Source organism: Syngnathoides biaculeatus, chromosome 6 (assembly GCF_019802595.1).
Source record: "Syngnathoides biaculeatus isolate LvHL_M chromosome 6, ASM1980259v1, whole genome shotgun sequence".
Taxonomy (NCBI): Eukaryota; Metazoa; Chordata; class Actinopteri; order Syngnathiformes; family Syngnathidae; genus Syngnathoides; species Syngnathoides biaculeatus.
Genome location: NC_084645.1, coordinates 26867193 through 26881489, shown reverse-complemented (window position 1 = coordinate 26881489; position 14297 = coordinate 26867193). Strand labels below are relative to the sequence as shown.

Sequence of the window (14297 nt, the reverse complement as noted above, 5' to 3'; positions counted from 1 at the left end):
CCGCCGTTTTGAAACTTTTTTTAGGGAAAAATATTTAACTTTTATATCGAAAACATTTTAATTTGAATCATCCCTCAAGGAGTCTTGTTGTATTCTAATGTTAAAGGAGTGGCGTTAATATTTGTATTGTACATAATGTTCCAGCACATTACCATAAAAAATATACACTACCAGTAAAAACTTTTAAAAAACTGTCTCTTGCTACTGAATAGACAAACCTTGGACATTTAATGTACTCGGGAATTAGTTCAGTCATTTTTCACAAGATATGATGAACGCTTGGGCCTACAGCGCTACTATATTTTAATGTTCTCATAATGGTGGTACATACGGAGCCCCTAAATCAGGGGTGTCAAACTCATTTTTCTTGCAGGCCACATTGCTGTTCCGGTTCCCCTCAGAGCCGTGATGACTGTGGAACAAAAATATTTAATCATCTCATCATATTTACATCATCAATTTACGAACTAGTTCTGGAATCGGAAATCAAGGGTCGTGTGTTTTTCAACTATTCACGTTTAATAACACAAAAATGCCTGCAATATCTCAACTTTGTTCTTGTTTCTCATTGAAATTAGTAATTTTTTTTTCTCAGTGTCTCTTTACGGGCTCCGTAGGTATAATTTTTTTTTCTAATGTGGTACACATAGTGTAAAAAGTTAGTGAGTATCACTACTGTAATAAATGAAACAGCCTAAGTATGGTTTGATGGGTTCCTCTAATGGTTAGCATGTATGCTTCACTGTCTGCAGGTCACGAGTTCGAATCTCAGCTTGGCCTTTTTGTCACGAACCTCGGGTACGGGGGCGGACCCGAATGCAGGACTTCGAGGCAAAGGCATAACGTTCAAACTGGGTAATACTCGGTGCTGCAGTCCGACAAAGCAGAGGGACAGAAACGCTAGGCTAGGCGGGATGCAAAAGACGTGCAGCGAGGTCCGATGACTATGGGGGGAAACTAACAACTCAACAGGACAGGAACAAACAAAAGGGGCAAATAATCGCTGTGACTAGGGTTACTCTAACTTATGTGTATAGTGGAGCATCCCACAGGCAGTGAATGCAACTCACTAACGCGATGCAACGAACTGGCAAAAAACGGCAACTTAAATGCCCGTCCAATTACAGTCCCAATGTGAAACAGCTGTGACAGGTTTCACTGCCCAGAACAGTGACCTGGCCACGCCCCTCTTGGCAGTGGCAAACCCTTGCTCACGACACTTTCTGTACGGCCACATTTGGTTCCCCGAAGACTCGGAACCGCCCGCAGGTGTGCGTGGGAGCGGGGACGGTTTTTCCAGTCTACGCACGTCGTCCTCTGAACAAAGCATCCGTACGTGATGCTTGACATGTGTGACATTTGGCGAAGAAAGACCGCAAGTCCCAAATCAAAACACGCCCGTCGGAAGGATGTGCTTCCTCTCTTGCCTGCACAAAGACAAGACGAGCTGCAACCTTGCACGTTTAAGACCGACGCAATTTGCAAACCTTGTTCTTTTTTCCTGTCGCATATTGTTTTAAATGTCATTAATTGTTTCAGCGTGAAAGACAAAAAAAATTGGGCAAAAGCCGTTGCCATTTGTCGCTGATTGCCCCGACGGAGGGGATGGGGGGGTGGGGTGGGGTGGGGGGGGACACATCATTCATGCTTCTTTGTTCGGAGCAGGTGGAATGTCTCTTCTTCGACAGTTTGGCACACAAACAATAAGAGACTTAATGTGGTTGCTCAAATACCTGCGGCGTTGGACATCATCCTGAATCATCAGTCTTATCATCGATTGTTTATTATCTCAATCACAGGTGGTGAAAGTACTCACACGTTCAGTTGGAGTACAGATATTGAAGTAAAATTTAAGCAAGCGGCACATTTTCCCACCTGGCAGGAGCAGACGGAGCAGCGGTCGCTGTCCAGGACCCAAATCTGCCCGCTGTGCTTGATCTTGTCGTCGTGGACGCAATCGCCGGTGCAGTTGTGGCCGTGCGGGCAGCGGCAGTCGTACCCGCCGTCCAGGTTAAAGCAGACCGTGTCGTTGGCGCACGTGTTCCTGCCCGTTTTGCACTCGTTGACATCTACGCAAAACGAGAAAGATGTCAACTTTTTGCTACTTCACAGACTCACATACTTATTTCATTGGCCAATCACCGGCAGTGACGAAAATAAGTATTTGAACACCCTGTGTGAAGTCGTTAGCTCCATAAAGACGCCATTCAATCAGTAACATGACCAACAAGACCAAAGAGCTGTCCAAAGACACCAGAAACAAAATTGTACAACTCCACACAGCTGGAAAAGGCTACGGAGAAATTGCCAAGCAGCTTGGTGAAAAAAGGTCGACTGTTGGAGCAATCATTGGAAAATGGAAAAAGCTCAACATGACGGTCAATCTCAATCGGAGTGGAGTCCCATGTAAGATATCACCTCGTGGGGTCTCAGTGATCCTTAGAAAGGTGAGGAATCACCCCAGGTCTACACGTCAGGACTTGGTCAATGACCTGAAAAGAGCTGGGACCACCGTTTCCAAGGTGACAGTTGGTAATACACGAAGACGTCGTGGTTTGAAATCATGCGTGGCACGGAAGGTTCCCCTGCTTAAACCAGCACGTCAAGACCCGTCTCAAGTTTGCCAATGACCATTAGGAGTCATGGGAGAAAGTTTTGTGGTCAGATGAGACCAAAATTGAACTTTTTGCTCATAATTCTACTAACCGTGTTTGGAGGAAGAGGAATGATGAGTTCCATCTCAAGAACACCATCCCTTCTGTGAAGCATGGGGGTTGTAGCATCATGCTTTGGGGGTGTTTTTCCTGCACATAGGACTGTATTCAGGAGAGGAACACGGCGGCCATGTATTGTGAGATTTTGGGGAACAACCTCTTTCCCTCAAGTATGAGCATCGAAGACGGGTCTTGGCTGGGTCTTTCAACACGACAATGACCCGAAGCACACAGCCAGGAAAGCCAAGGAGTGGCTCCGTAAGAAGCATATCAAGGTTCCCCAGACCTAAACCCAATAAAAAAATCTTTGGAGGGAGCTGAAACTGTCCAGAAACCTGTCTGATCTAGAGAAGATCTGTGTGGAAGAGTGGGCCAAAATCCCTCCTGCAGTGTGTGCAAACCTGGTGAACAACTACAGGAAACGTTTGACCTCTGTAATCGCAAACAAAGGCGACCAAATACCAAATATTAACATTAGTTTCCTCAGGTGTTCAAATACTTATATGCAGCTGTATCACACAAATAAATCATTTAAAAAAAAATCATACTTTGTGATTTCTGTATTTTTCTTTTTAGATGATCTCTCTCACAGTGGACATTTTCAGAGCCCTCCATGATTTCCAAGTGGGAGAACTTGCAATACATCAGGGTGTTCAAATACTTATTTTCTTTACTGTGTATACATACTTGTGGAAAATGTTGCAGTTGCAAAAGAAATGCAACTCCATATTTTACTCCAGGTGTACCAAAACCTCTGCTCACAAAGTCTTCAGTTAAAACTACAGCATGTTTTTTTTTTTCCCATTGATTGCCCCCCCCCCACCCCCCGAACCCCCAACCCCCTCCGCCGGCAAAATGAAAGCGACAGTGGCAGGATGGGGTCAACGAGCGGCGCCGGCGCTATTGTAACAGAAGCCGCTTCCGTGTTCGTCAAGATCTGCGGGCTGCCTCCTGACAGCTGACACATCTTTAGACAAGCTGCAAAAGGGAATGAAGTTCCGGGTGACTTACTTTCAAAAGAAAATGGTTGGAAGGGGGACTTATAATGCAAAATTGACTTTTTATTTTATTTTTTTTGTGCCTATTAAGTGTGTGCGCCACATTCTCAAAGGTTTGGCTCAACAAAAGTGAGTCCCCTCATTTGTGAAACTGCGTTGAATTATATTGAGGCGGACGTTAAATTTACATTGTTATACGAGCTGTACAATAACTACATTGTAACAAAGTATAATTTCTTGATTTGTTCACCAAGGAAAACATTTTCCAAACAAAAATGTGACAGGCGTACTCACTTTTTCCCACTTTTTGGGACATTTTTTGTCTGGAGATGTGCCCTGAGATTTGAAAATACATGCCTTGGCAAAAGAAAGCTTAAGAAAAACACTTATTTTGCCTTTATAGATGTGTTATTACATGACACACGAGAACTGGTTCAGATTGTGGGAAAAAAAATACAAATAAAAATCACATAAACGTCTTGTTTGAATGTGACGAGAATCAAAGCAATGCCACCGATTGGGAAAAAGGGAACTCGCAAAGACTCACCGGCGTGCATCTCATTTAGGTGCTTGAATGCCGACAAGAAAGCTTTTTTTTTTTTTTTTTTTTCTCATTTTCCTCGGCCAGTCCTTTCACGCGCGATATTGTCTTTGCAGCAAACGGGGGCCCACTCACCGACGCACGACTCTCCGTTGGCAGAAAACAGGCCGTTGTCATGGTAGCCGTCCCGGCACTCGCAGTGGTACCAGCCGGGCAAGTTGACACAAGTGGATTTACTATCGCACTCCACAAAGCCGTCGGCGCACTCGTCGATATCTGAGGAGGGGGAGGACGTGACCAGAAGCGTTCAAGAGACAAACAACACACACACAAAAAAAAAAAAAAAAGTCAAAAATGTATTCCTTACGGCGCGCGGCTTATTGAGCTGCCGTCTCGGCTGGCGGGTATCTACGGCGTTGATAATTTGACGGGGGAGGGGGGGCCACGTGTTTCGCATTGGAGCGACTTTCTAAATATTGATTAAAGCGCAGCTGCGCCGTTGCAAAAGAAAAGACCAACGTGCCGATGACCACTCAAACACCGCCTCACACAAAACACATGCCAATGTGCGTGCGATCAAACCTGCCCAAATACAATTAGAGTCCCGGGATTTCCAGCCGACAAGCCGTGACTTTTTCCCCACACGCTTTCAACCCTGCGGTTTATGCGGTGATGCGCATAATTTGTGATTTTTTTCTAGCAGCCGCAAGGGGGCACTCGAGCAAAAAAGGTAAGAATGAGAGCGGTGGAATATATGTGCCGAGGAAGTGACTTTTACCGGCCCTGTTAGGGCTGCGCTAGCGTTAGCGCTGTGCTAGCGTGTTGCTCCTGTGTTACTGGCGTGTCTCAGTGATATTTACCAGTAAGTTTTATTTTAACCTGCCCTGTTAGCGTTAGCGCTAGTGCGGCACTAGCGTTAGCACTGCGCTCGCGTTAAACTCTTTCTGTGTACCGTCTTTCTTTGTAAATATCTCGTGTTTCAATGTGGGCACTTGCGGCTTTTACACAGCTGCGGCATATGTATGTACCAAATGGCATTTCCTTTACGAATGCACTGGGTGAGGCTCGTAACCAGGTGCGCTCTGTAGGCCGGGAATTACGGTACTAATTGTTCAAAGTCCAATACAGTACAGAACTTTGCATTAGAATGACATCAGTCACAATCGCATCATCCGTCCAGCTACATCCTTTCTCAAAAGCCAGCAGGCAGGCATGTGTATGAATGACATATTTGTACAACCACCAACATGTAATTATGCACCATTGGTGGGTTGGGACTCAAAAGTGGGTCGCGGACAGGTACCGTAATTCCCGGCCTACAGAGCGCACCTGGTTACAAGCCTCAGGTACACAAAAAGAGCTTAACGTTAGCGCCGCGCTAACACTAGCATTAATGCGACGCTAGCGTTAGCGCGGCGCTAGCGTTAGTCAAAATTACAGAGGAAAATATCGACCACACCAACAAGAGAAAAAAATAAATTATTACAAGAAAAAGTTACAATATTGTCAAAATGTTAAACAAAAGCATTCTTAAATATTGCAGGAATAAAGCCACATTTTTAAGAAGTAAATTGAAATTTAGAATAAAAGTCAATTTTCAAAATTGAAAAAAATAATCTGAATTTAAAAAATCCAATTTAAAAGAATGTAATTATAAACAGAAGTATTTTAAGCAAAAAGCTAAGTTTGTGTTCTTAGGAAAAAGAAGACTGATTTTATTTTCCTAAATAAATAATGTTTTCTCTAAAAACATCAAAACTTAAAAAAAAAAAAAAATCCCAACTATTTTTTTCCCCTGATAAGATTGTATGATTGTTTTTCTTGGTGAAAGAAGAATTTATTTTGGTAGGATAAAAATGTGAAAAAAAGCAATATCTTTTGCTTTTTTTTAACTCTTTTCTTTAAAAAAAACCAAATCTTTATTCTGGAAAGGTCAAGATTTTTTCTTAGAAAAAACATGAATTTATTCTCCAAATATTTTCCTAATTCCTTTGTAATTTTGGACAAAAAAACATTTTTTCCACAGTTATTTTTGAAAGTATATACAATTCAACCATTAAAGGGAGAATTTTCAAATTTAAAGTCATCTTGGAAAAGAGCCAACAGGCTCAGACATGTGCAGCGATTAAATGTGTCTGGGTTAGATGTCTTTTTTTTTTTTTTTTTTTTAATTTTTCACCATGCCTGATGCCCTCCACTCATTATAATAACGGCACAGCGCGACACGCGACCTCCTCGGCGGCGGCGTGCCCCCGTCGAGGTCCCCCGCCGCCCGGCCGCTAATGGGATTAAGATCTATTGGCTAATGAGCTCTCAGCCTTTTAATAGAATTTCTGCAGCAGATTAACTGTTGATCAAATGTGCTGCAGATTAAGGCCTTATCTATTTAAAAAGTTACCCGCGTTCGTCTGAGGCAGCTGCAGGGAAGGAGAAGCCCCCCACCCCCCAAAAAAACCCAATGTAATGAATTCAAATGAATAGAAATTCTACTCACACCTCAAGAAAAATACAAGGCCATTACCTCATCCCCATCTCAATATTTGAGCTATTTATAACACACTTTAAAAATATGCAAATGGTTTTTATTTTCAGCCCGTCGCGGGGTTACACCTGCGACACACACGGCGTCGTTTTCTCTTTCATCCTTGCAATCAAAATGACGCCGACTCGTAAAAGTGCCCGTCGTGTTTTCGGGACCCCCAGACGTGACGAGACCACTGTTGGCAAAATTACTAGGGGGAAAAACAAAAAGCACTTGGATACAATTACAAGCTATCCGGGTGAAAATGTAGTGAAGGATTGTAACTACCGTAATTACCGGCCTACAGAGCGCACCTGATTATAAGCCTCACTCAGTACATTTGTAAAGGAAATACCATTTGGTACGTACATACGCCGCACCTGTGTAAAAGCCGCAATTGCCCACATTAAAACACGAGATATTTACAAAAAAAGACGGTACATGGAAAGAGTTTTAAAAGTTTTAATACGTTAGCTACGTTTAACATAGCAACAACACGGGAGCGCGAACAAGCTGGTAAAAAAAAATGAAACAAACCACACCGGTTTAAAAAAAAAAAAAACAGCTGCGGCATCTACACAGTAGCAATACGGTAGCATAGCACTAACACAGCTGGTCAAAAAAAAAAAAAAAGATACCTAAATCACTGAGACGCGGCAGTAACACAGCACCAACACACGAGCGCGGCACTAACGCTAGAGTGATGCTAACGCAAGTGCGGTGCTAACGCAAGTGCGGTGGTAACGCAAACGCACCACCAAAAGGGCCGGTAAAAAAAACGAAACAGTAAAAATCACTGAGACACGGCAGTAACACAGCACCAACACACGAGCGCGGCACTAACGCTAGCGTGATGCTAACGCAAGTGCGGTGCTAATGCAAACGCAGCACCAAAAGGGCCGGTAAAAAAAACAAAACAGTAAAAATCACTGAGACACGGCAGTAACACAGCAGCAACACCCTAACGCAGGCTAATGCTAGCACAACGCTAATAGGCCGGTTAAAAAAAATATACCGGTAAAAATCACTGAGACACGGCAGTAACACAGCAGCAACACGCTAGCACAGCGCTAACAAGGCCGGCTAAAAAAAAAACATAGGTAAAAATCACTGAGACGTGGCAGTAACACAGCAACAACATGCTAGCACAGTGCTAACACTAGCGTGGCGCTAACAGGGCCGATTAAAAAAAACATACAGGTAAAAATCAATGAGACACGGCAGTAACACAGCAGCAACACACTAGCACAGTGCTAACGCTAGCGCGGCACTAACAGGGCCGGTAAAAAAAAATGGTGAAAGTCACTTCCTCGACACATATATTCCAACGGTCTCACTCTTACCTTTTTCCGCTCGAGCGCCCCCTTGCGGCCGTTAGAAAAAATGCACAAAATAAACTGCAGGGTTGAAAGTGTGTGAAAAAAGTTGCGGATTATAAGTCGAAAAATACGGTATTTCAATTACTTGAAGTCATATTAATTACATTTGATTACATCTGGATCACTTTTCTTAATTTTGAAAGAATGCATCAACAGGACCCTCCAGAAAAACGGATTAAAAATGAAATCTACCCTTCATATGACAACCCACATAAGTTCCATAAAAGATGAAACTCTTCAAATGTCCCTCCATCTATCCATTTTCTTCGCCGCTTATCCTCACGAGGGTCGCAGCTGTTGAAAAACGTGTCACGTTTGAGACGGCAGCAGAAAGGCATGTGACCAGAGGGAGCCAATCAGAAGTGTCGCCTTTCAGAGGGAGAACCTAATACGAAAAAAAATGTGCTTTTTGTGACTATTTTCCAAATGTATCATGGAAATTTCCAAAAGCAAATTCTCAAGAATGGAATGGATTAAAATAACTTTTGTAATAAAATGAAATGATCTACTTCGCAACCTGTGACTGAGCATCGTCAGCGTAACGCTTCACGTAGCAGCCGGTCGGTCCGCATCCCAACAGTTCATTTCCGCGTGAGCCTTACAAGCAATATTTGAAAACGTGGAAATAGGAAGGGAAAGAGGTCACGGTTGGCCAAAGAACGGAATGACAGCGGAGGGGATGGATGATGGCTCGGCAAAAGTCGTCCATCTCGCCGTTATTACGGCGGGTGGCAGCCCGGAAACAAGAGCTCAATTAGGGCGGCTTCTCCGCGGATAAGGCCGAAGGGCCGACCGAGCTTTCCCGCTCGTTCCTGTTCTACCTCGGCTGTCAGTCGTTGTCCGGCTGAAGGCAAAGAAGAAAAAAAAAAACAGTCATCACCTTTGCTGAACCCCGCAGTTTGCTTTGTAGAGGATAAAAAAAAGGAAAAAAAGAAGGGCCCCTCGGAGTTTTTTTTTTTTTTTTGGGCGCTTCGCCCGCCCGCTCTTTATCTCGTCCTTTCGTCGCTTTGTCCGCCTTTTCCTCTCTTCGGAAACCTTTCGAGATTCCCTTTCTTGCTCTCTTGTGCTTTGACTGCCGGTCGAGATGCGGCGTGTAGCGCGAGATTCCGTGCGGAACTCATTACCCGCTGCCTCGCGTCGACCGCCCCGCCTCCCTTTCAGTCGCCTTATTTCTATTTCCACAGAGAAACAGCTGATAATCCCGATCGACTCCCGCAGGAGTTTCAAGGATTCTGGATTCCAATGCAACTTTTTTTTTTTTTTTTTTTCCTGTGGCTCCCGACTTGGAATTTGACTACGAGAGAGTGGTCGGATCTTAAATAAAGTGACGACAATGGCTTTCCATCGGCATATACAGCAAACCTTTAAAATGCATTGCAACAACCTATGATAATAGTTTGGGCCGCAAATACGCCAAAAACGATAAGCCAAAATCAAAAAAACTTTAATGCTATTCTCGACTCATGAAAAAACATTCCCGTAAAATCTTCTTCTTTTCCTTTCGGCCTGTCCCGTTAGGGGTCGCCACAGCGCACCCACTGTCCTCGCGTCCCTCCTCACAACATCCATCAACCTTTTCGTTGGTCTTCCTCTCCCTCTCTTCCCTGGTAGCTCCATCCTTACCATCCTCCGACCAATTTCCTCACGCTCTCGCTTCTGGACATGTCCAAACCATCAAAGTCTACTGTCTCGAACCTCGTCTCCAAAACATCCAACTTTGGCTGTCCCTCTAATGAGCTCATTTCTAATCCTATCCAACCTGTTCACACTGAGCGAGAACCTCAACATCTTCATTTCTGCCACCTCCAGTTCTGCTTCCTGTTGTTTCTTCACTGCCACCGTCTCTAATCCGTACATCATGGGCGGCCTCACCACTGTTTTATAAACTTTGCCCTTCATATCTCAGCAGAGTCTTCTGTCACATAGAACACCAGACACCTTCCGCCAGCTGTTCCAACCTACTTGGACCCGTTTCTTCACTTCTTTACCACACTCACCGTTGCTCTGGATTGTTGACCCCAAGTATTTGAAGTCGTCCACCCTTGCTATCTTTTGTCCGTAGAGCTTCCCTCTTCCCCATCCACCTATCTCATTCATGTACATATATTGTTTTACTTCGGCTAATCTTCATTCATCTCGTACCTCCATCTTTCTAATTATTCCTCCGCCTGCTCCCTGCTTTCACTGCAGATCACGATATCATCTGCGAACATCATGGTCCATGGGGATTCCAGTCTAACCTCATCTGTCAGCCTATCTATTACCACTGCAAACAGGAAGGGGCTCAGAGCTGATCCCTGATGCAGACCCACCTCCACTTTAAATTCTTCTTTCGCACCACTGTTCTGATACCCTCATACATGTCCTGTACTATTCTAACATATTTCTCCTCCACACCAGACTTACCCATGCAGTACCACTGTTCCTCTCTTGGTAGTCCGTCACAGGCTTTCTCTAGATCCACAAAGACACAATGTAGCTCCTTCTGACCTTCTCAGTACTTTTCCACGAGCATCCTCAGAGCAAATGGAGTGGTGTGGGTGTGTTGAATATTTTTCTCCTGCCCTATTTCCTTGGAAAACGGGGCTGACAATGGTCGTTCTTAAACCTGTTCAGTAGCCACGATCGCAAATCCATATACGGTGAGTTGTGTCGTGTGTCTTTGTCTGTGTACGTGATCTCGAGTACATCCCACACCGCAACAGGACTTGAACCACACGTACTAATCTTACATTTTAAGAATCGGTTCAAATGTGAAACCTTGAAATGTGTGTAAAACGCTTAAGAAAAAGCCATAATAAGTCAGCCTGTAATAGCGGTCTTCGGTATTCGAGCAGAGACTTCTCAAATATTTAATCAATCATCTTCAAACGCAGAGCAAATTGAGTTACACACGTTGTCCCCGTTGAGGAAACAGCACTGAAAGACAAATCTATACACGCAAGTACTTGAACGTTACGAGCATCGGATTCACTATCGGAGGCCACGCTCCAAGTGGGTGTTAAATTCTAACTCAATCGCAAATCACCACTAAAGAAGAGAGTACGCATACATTTAATACCATATATTAAAGGTTCTGCTGTCATGAAATGCATGATTTTTAGTACGCTATTAATGAAAAAAACGGCCGCCTGTATGGAACCATCCGTTTTTTCACCACAAAACGTGATTTTGACGTACATGGCTTTTTGTAAGCACCCCCCATGAAAATCCTCTTGAGGGATTTGTTTTCCAGAAACAGGAAATGAGATTGGAGCCAGTAGCGCGCTAAAGTGGTCTCGTCTGTTTCTACTAGTTTTACGTGCTGGAAGTTCATTGATCCTTCGTGTTAGCCAAAATGCCGGCTTGTTGTATTGCTGGATATTGCTTGAACACTGGGGAGGATGGATTTACCCTTCATAAGTTTCAAAAAGACCCAGTTCGTCGTGAAAAATGGATTGCAGGGGTGCAAAGGACGACAGCTTTGTGGGGTCCAAATGACGGGTGGGTCTGTATACAGGTACTAAAAAAAAAAAAAAAAGTAATAGTTTGAGGTGGGGACGTAATTCTCTCAGAGTGTCACAAAAGATCTGTGTACCTAAGTCAGGGGTCCTAAATGTGTCGATGGACCTGTCGGTGCCAAGCACGGCCTCGGACGAGCCGCTGCCAAGGCTGTGCCTCGTCCGCCGTGATCACGGCTTTGGCCAGGGTGGCTCATTCCAGCGCCGGGCCGTGGAAGCTCATCTCTGCTGCAGAGGTGGATCAGATGGGGAGGCGGTTTGGCCGTGATCCGCATATCATCTAAATATGGCTTGAAACGATAGGGTAATATTGCCCCGGTCACTTCCGTGTCAGAAGGGGCCTTTTCGTCTCCCATAGTCGGCGGCATAGCATGTTTTCAATGGTGAATTTCAGGGGTGATGTCACGGACAGAAGATGCAGTCAATATGGCTACCACTTGGATGGACTTTGCGCATGGGTTACGCGCTCTCCGCTCATATTTATTTTTTGGTATAGGCATTGAAGTGAATGTTCTACATATTTTTCATTACAATATCTATTTTAGAAGGTTTATCGGCATGACACTTGACCTTTAAACACTTTAACAGTGAAACAGAAGCATTGTCGTACAGTTGTACTGATACAAGGAATGAGGTATGAGGTAGGAATGATTTGAAGACGTTTTCACTAGTATGTATTAAATCAAGGATTATGATGATAGTGGCGGTAATCTTGGAACTGGGAAACAGTACACGCAATAAATGTATATTTTATAGGGAAGTGGCAAACGTGTTCAAGGGAGACGTGAGAAGAATCCTGTAAAGGGAATATAAATGTCTTACAAATATGACCCGCTGTTATAGCTGGAAAAATGTGAACCATTACCATATCGGTAAGGATATAAGGTGAGGCTTCAAAAGTATGAAAAATGGAGGCCTACTCTGTGCTGTCAAACGCCGACGGCGCGTCCGCCGACTGCGATGAAACCACATCCTGCAACTGTCAATCAAAAACCAGCAGTTGGACCAGAAAAATGATTGCCACTTCGTCTAGCATCTTTTTTTTTTTTTTGAGGGGGTGGGCAACACGGAACTACATGTTGGAGCTACGACTCATAAGACCGCTAAAATGTTTATTGGCTGGAATAATTTGTGTCCCTCAGGGTCGTCACGGGTCTTCTCCACGCCGCGAGAATGCCAGCACGACGCTGCCTCTCCAGTCAGACTGTTTAGTTTAATCCCCCCACCCCGCCACTCACAATCGCCAACCAAGCTGTCTGAAGTGGCCATGCCAGCGGAATATCCGAAGGGAAGATGCATTTTCTGGATGTAGCCATAGCTAGCTCGCAAGCTAACGGCGTGGGTGAACTGTTTGCTGATGCGAATGAATGCACTCAAGTTCTCTTGTAGTGAGGGAGGGGGGATTTATGCCCGGGCCGAGATGCGTCACTGGGCCTTATTTTAGCCACCCGCCCCCTCGAAAAAAAATCAGGTAGACCAAAATGTATCCTCCAACATGTACTTTGTATGTAGAAACAAATCTCTGAATTGCCTTTACAGGGACTTTAAACAGTCCTCCTATGTAATGTTATTTTAGTCATAGTCTATTGGAGGATTCGAGAAACAGAAAAAGTATTCACCCAACCGCTCCCGTGAACGTTAACATTTGTTGACTGGAATCGAACAATCGAATCGGAAACGTGTCGTGATTATCGGAAAAGACGCCGCTGCTCACGGAACGTGTGGCCAAAAAAAAAGCAGCTGATGTTTGACTCGAGCCATGTGAAGTCATTCGGAGCACATTTCTTAGTGGAATATACAAACGTGATTTGACTGAATGGAAAAAAGACTGAAAAATAGCCAGGGGGGGGGGGGGGGGGTGTGTCTGGGGGCTGCAAGCATGAGGAAAGGATGATCACCAATTTTATCGTGCAAGTTTTATAAATTGTATTACGAATGAAATATATCTAGTACATCTATAAATAAATGCTATTCTGTTTTCAAAATGTACACAAATTCATTATTTAGGTGCATACCTTCACCCCAAAAAAATTACAATTTCTACTAAATTGACTTCCGATTTGCGTCATGACATGCAGGCGTGCTTTCATAGCGTGTATGTCGTATCCATTCAAAAACGCTTTAATTTCTTGTTTTAGTAAATGATTGAAACGCATGAATTTGGTAATAATTATAACGTCAAGTAAATAATACAGACATTTTTACGAGTAATTGCTTCTGAACTCTCACCGTCTGCAACTGGGGTTGGTTATTAGCCACTGGTTGACATCCGAACGTTGCAGCTATGGAAAACCTCGTTTTCGTTGCTTCCAGTTTTTTGATGTTTTTTATCGTTTCGCGGGAATTTCCAATTGACCCCTCCGTACAGGGCACTTAACCACGCCTCCTGAAGTTACGTCACCCCACGTGTGCTAAGCTCAGACAAACAATTAGCAAAAATGGCGGCGCAGCAAGAAAAGACTAGAGCGAAACTGGCCGATTTACCATCTGATTTCTCACTCGCATTCTTAGCGAATAGTGAAATATCGTTGAAAACCAGACAGCAGGGCTTCAAGTATTCCAGCGAGGGGTATTTCAATGGTATTTACATGCATATCGACGGAGAAACCATTGATATTAGCGCGAGATCTTTCCGGAGTCAGAG

The 14297-nt window shown here is 44.1% G+C and overlaps 1 protein-coding gene across 2 annotated transcripts in view; it reads right to left on the bottom strand.

Moving 5' to 3' along the window:
* nell2a (neural EGFL like 2a) overlaps nt 1–14297 on the bottom strand; it is a 109504-nt gene that overhangs the window by 6298 nt on the left and 88909 nt on the right. For both annotated transcript variants that reach the window (XM_061822997.1, XM_061822998.1), the window contains 2 exons: nt 4389–4529; nt 1876–2069 (listed from right to left, as the gene is read on the bottom strand). In XM_061822997.1, coding sequence (XP_061678981.1) covers nt 1876–2069; nt 4389–4529 — 335 coding nt within the window. The remainder of the gene's footprint in view (nt 1–1875; nt 2070–4388; nt 4530–14297) is intronic.